The sequence below is a fragment of the Phaseolus vulgaris genome, chromosome 10 (genome assembly GCF_000499845.2).
Source record: "Phaseolus vulgaris cultivar G19833 chromosome 10, P. vulgaris v2.0, whole genome shotgun sequence".
NCBI lineage: Eukaryota > Viridiplantae > Streptophyta > Magnoliopsida > Fabales > Fabaceae > Phaseolus > Phaseolus vulgaris.
Window position 1 is genome coordinate 21,915,431 of NC_023750.2, and position 5,431 is coordinate 21,920,861.

Sequence of the window (5,431 nt, forward strand, 5' to 3'; positions counted from 1 at the left end):
CAGTGCCTCTACAAGCAGTAAACCTCCCTCTTGAGGTTACAAGGATGTGGGAGCCTCTATCTGCTAAGCTGAAGACGATAGCAGAAGACATCCCTGCCATCATAACCAGAGCGGTGAAGAGCTCCACCAGGAGGCTCCAAGACGACCTCTTCACTCTCAAAACCGAGAATAGCACCATCAGGGTCGAGGTGGAGAAGTTGTCTGCAAATCTGACACTCGCGGAGATTGAGCACTCCCGAGTAGAAGACACGATGAGCACCGAGCTCAGGTTGGCGCGCAAGGAGGCCACTGATCTCCGTCATAAGGTGCAACAACTTGCTCAAGAAAAGATCGAACTAGAGAGCAAGATTGTGCCTTACCGCGTCAGGGTGGTTGACCTGGAGGCTCTCATAAAGGCCGACGCCGTCAAGGTGAAGAAGCTAGAGCAAAGGTCAGCCGACCGAGAGACCCTCCTTGGGCAGGTGGAAAAGGCAAGGGACGACGCCATAGCTGATCTCGCCGAGGCCAACAAAGAGAAGGGAAAGATAGCTGCTGAATTGGGCCAAGTGCAAGCAGAATCCAAGAAGGTTGCTGAAGACCTTCTCCAAGCTCAAGAAACCAACGAACAACTCAAAAAGCAAGTTGAAGAGCTGGAGCAACAGAATAAGGGGCTGAAAGAACAAGCTGAAGAACTCGAGAAACAGATTGAAGAGCTCAAAAAGCAAATTGAAGATCTCAATCTGAGTTCCGCCCAAATTCTGGTCGCCGGATTCGAAGCTGCACGGGAACAGTTCGCCTGCTTGTTCCCTGATCTGGATCTCAGCATGGTGTCACTGAATAATGAAGTGGTGGATGGAAAAGTGGTGCCCGCCGAAGACTGATCAATTTAATCCATCCATTGCTTTTATACTTTCCCTTGTATATAACTTGTAACAGACTTTATGTCTTTTCGTGTATATGTTTTTGAACTGATATTCACTGTTAATGACAAAGGTCTACGTTTTTCCTCTTATAACTTCTTCAATTGCTTCAACCTTCCTTGTGTGTTTAATTCCAAAGAAATGACTTAGCAAAACTGTAGGCACGACCTTTGACTTAACTGCTTCGAACCATCTCAACTTCGAATAATAATCACATTTAACAACTCGTAAACTTAAGGCAATGAACCTTAGCGTAAAATGATACTTCAGGTAACGGACTTCAACTCAACCCCTGGCCTTATAACGTCGCTACACCCGATCTGCTTCATCAAAACGGGTCTTTGACTTCTCGCCATTGCTTGAACGTTACCTGGTCGCCAGAGACTCTTGGCAACACCAGCTTCTTCCTGCCTCCACACCTTGGCCATTTCTCTTTCATCTGGGGGTAGAGGCGCCTTTCGGATCATTCTCTACCTCCTTGTGCTTCAGAGCAAGAGACCGGGTGGCTAGGCGTTCTCTTCGAACCTACCTTAGCCACCCTCCAAACTTCTTCCACCCTCTACACCATACCTGAACTCGTTCGAGACGAGAAGGATTTTATCTTGCCTGAACTCGCTCATAGGCGAGAAGGTCTTTAACTCGCCTGAACTCGCTCATAGGCGAGAAGGTCTTTAACTCGCCTGAACTCGCTCATAGGCGAGAAGGTCTTTAACTTGCCTCTACATTGCCCCAGGGGTTACATCTTCCCCCCCAGAAACACTGAGGACTTTTCACTGGTGCCTCTACATTGCCCCAGGGGTTACATCTTCTCGCCCCCAGAAACACTGAGGACTTTTCACTGGTGCCTCTACATTGCCCCAGGGGTTACATCTTCTCGCCCCCAGAAACACTGAGGACTTTTACTCTTCCTCGCCTGCACTCGCTCGACGGCGAGGAGGTCTTTACTGCCTGGAACGCGCGAGGGCGTTGAGGTCTTTTAACTGGTGCCTCCGATCGCCGAAAGACGATGAGGACTTTAACTTTAACTGATGCCTCCGATCGCCGAAAGACGATGAGGACTTAAAACTTTTTAACTGATCTCGCCGAAAGACACTTAAAACTTTTTAGAAAGCATGCAATATATCTTTAACTTGCCTTAAATCACGTAATAAGTGACAAGGTCTTTCTTCAAAACTTTTGAAAACAACAAGCATGCAATCTGAAAACCTTATACTTCGAAAACTCTTCTTTATTGGGTGGCCTCATTAAAAACCCTCCTTAGGGAAAAAAGAGTGCCCCCTTCAAACTGTTTTAACAGAGACATTGTAATATAACTTTGTGTTTGTCTTTACTTACAAAGCTCTTAACTATATACAACTTCAGGTGCGTGGCGTTCCAAGTGCGAGGAATCGCCCCTCCTTCCGTCTCTAAGCGGTAGGCGCCGTTCCCGAGCGCCTCGGTTATTCTGAACGGTCCAGTCCACTTGGGCGACAGCTTATTCTCCATCTCGTACTGGTGGGCTTTCCTCATCACCAGGTCGCCTTCTCTAAACTGCCTTGGCATCACCTTCGAGTTATATCTTCGTTCAATCCTTCTCTTCACCGTTCAGCCTTCAATCTCGCCTCTTCCCTGACCTCATCCAGTAGATCCAGGTTCAGCCTTCTTCTTCATTCGAGTCTTCCTCTACGAAGTTCTGGAATCTCGGCGAGCTCTCCTGGATCTCTACTGGAATCATCGCATCACACCCATAGACCAAGCTGAACGGGGTCTCATGGGTTCCTGACTGCTCGGTGGTGTGGTATGCCCAGACTATACGGGGTACCTCCTCAGCCCAGCTTCCCTTGGCTTTTCTAGCCTTCTCTTCAAACCTCTCAGCAACACCCGATTAGCTGACTCCACCTGGCCATTTGTCTGAGGGTGCTCGACGGATGCAAACACTTGTTGAATTCCCACCCCTTCGAAAGCTTCTTCAACAGGTGGCTTGCAAACTGAGTCCCATTGTCCGACACCAGGCGCTTAGGCACTCCAAACCGGCACACGATGTTCTTCCACACGAAACCTTCGATCTTGTGTGCGGTGATCTGGGCCACTGGTTCTGCTTCGATCCACTTGGTGAAATATTCAATCGCCACCACCAAGTACTTCATCTGCCTGATCGCCAGCGGGAAAGGTCCCAGGATGTCGATTCCCCAGTATGAAACGGCCAAGGGCTGTAAATCGACTTCAACTCCTCGGGAGGCGCCTTGTGCCAATCGGCGTGCTGTTGGCATTGTTTGCAACACTGCGCATACTTCTTGCAGTCTTCTCTCATCGATGGCCAGTAGTAACCTGCACGGAGAGTCCTCGCGGCCAGAGCTCGACCCCCGACGTGGCTTCCGCATATACCTTCGTGGAGCTCTGCCATGATTCTCGTGCACTTCTCGCCATGTACATTCCAGGAGTGGGTGAGTGAACCCAAACCTGTACAGATCGCCATCAATCAAGTGTACTTGCTAGAATTTTTCTTTACCTTCCTAGCCTCTGTCGGATCCAGTGGGAGAAGGCCATCTGCCAGGCACCGCTTGTACTGTGTTATCCAGGTGTCTGGCTCATGGATAGCGCAAGACCTGCGTCATCTTCCCTTCTCCTCGACATGCTCTAATTCTCGGCGATCTCAGGTTTCTTGCGTCAGGGACTTATGACTTCTCGCTGCTTTCTCCGTCGACTTGCTTATCTGAAGAACCAGGTGATCTGCTACAAATGCTCTGGCGTCTTCAGAGTTTCTTGAATCACCGTCCTCTGTCTACCCCCCTTGCCTGAACTGGCGAGCTTAGCTAGCAAGTCAGCTCGGGCATTCTGCTCTCTGGGCACATGCACTACTTCAAAGGAGGCAAAGGAACTCTTCAATTCCTGCACATACTCCAGAGGCCGCCATTTGTGGATCTTTAGCCTGGAACTCGCCTGTTACTTGCCTGTGACTAGCAGCGAGTCATCTTAGCCATCAGCACCCTGGCTCCCATCTCCTTGGCCAGCAAAATTCCGGCGATCAGCGCCTCATATTCTGCTTGATTGTTACTGGCTTTGAAGGCAAATCTCAAAGATTGTTCGATCAGCACGCCGTTGGGTCCTTCAAAATGACTCCAGCACCGCTACCCTGCTGGTTCGACGATCCATCCACCGAGAGTACCCAACGGAAATCGTCCCCTCAACTCGTGTCGCCTCAGACGAGAGCTCGACCACGAAATCTGCAAAGATTTGCCCCTTGATCGGGCCTCGGGGCTCATACTTATGTCAAACTCTGACTCACTGCCCACTTCACCATCCTTCCCGCAACGTCGGGCTTCTTCAAGACCTTCTGGATGGGCAGGTCAGTCATCACCAGTATGGTGAAGCTATGGAAATAGTGGCGCAACCTCCTCGCCGAAAACACCACAGCCAGCGACCTTCTCCAGGGCCTGATATCTCGTTTCGGGGCCCTGCAACACCTTACTAACAAAATAAATAGGCTTCTGAGCCTGATCTTGATCCTGGGCGAGCACCGCACTCACGGCCTCTCAGTTAAGCAAAATATAACCTGAGAGGGGTTCCACAGCGGTTTGCACAGAACCGGCGGGCCGCCAGATACTCTTCAGCTTGAGAAGGCTTCCTGCACTCCTTCGTCCAGGCAAACTTGTTATTGCGCCTCAAGCACTGAAATAGGGATGTCCTTTCTCGCTAGCTGACACGAAGCGAGACAGCTGCCATCCGACTGTTGTGTTGAATCCTCACCGTACTGGCTCCTCATCGCCAAGATGGCGGCACATTATCAGGTTGCTCTTGCTCTCTCAGTAAGAGGAAACCAAAACTTCAGCTTCCGCCGAAATGCATTTCTTGGATTCAGCTTCAAATCTGAACTTGGCGATCGTTGTGAACATTCCTCAATCGGCAACGTGCTTGCCTTTTCCGGCGAGGTACGACTTATCACGTACGCTGCACGTTCCTCCAGCATGGGCAAGTACGATCACATCCTCTGGTACGTGGCCCCCGTTCTTCCCAACGGCATCACCTTATCATAGCACGACCTCTCGTCATGAGCTGTCTCTTTCATCATGGATGCCATTTGTCTGGTTACCCGAAAGGCATCCAGAAATCAGCAACTACACCCTGAGCTATACCAGGGCGTCTATGATTGTAAAGGATACGAATCTTTGGGCAGCTTTGTTCAGGTCGTGAATCGCGCACATGCCCATTTCCCTTACTCTCTTCACAGCACGACATTCTAGCCATTCAGGGTACTGGACTTCCCTGATGTGGCCTGCAGCAAGGAGTTTCTGTGTTTCATCTTTAATCGCCTGCTCCTTCCTCGTTGAACTTTCTTCTTCTTTGTCGCACTGGTCTCACCAAGTTGTCATGCCAATGATGGCACAAGAAATCGGGATCAATCCCAGGCATGTCCGAGGCGGACCATGCAAAGCGTCCAGATGCCGCTCAATCACCTTGGCGATCTGGTCCTGGAGCTCGACCTCCAGAGATCTTCCAGCTTGAAGATCTTTCCCCCGATCTCTTCTCGGCCACTGCTCGACAGGTTTGGCCTG

The 5,431-nt window shown here is 50.3% G+C and overlaps 1 protein-coding gene across 1 annotated transcript; it reads left to right on the top strand.

Moving 5' to 3' along the window:
* The first annotated feature begins 251 nt into the window (after window positions 1–251).
* Window positions 252–860, top strand: LOC137816881 (uncharacterized). Its single transcript, XM_068620045.1, has 2 exons — window positions 252–470; window positions 618–860. Exons 1-2 carry the CDS (start codon window positions 252–254, stop codon window positions 858–860), a joined length of 462 nt encoding a protein of 153 aa, XP_068476146.1.
* The last annotated feature ends 4,571 nt before the right edge of the window (window positions 861–5,431 follow it).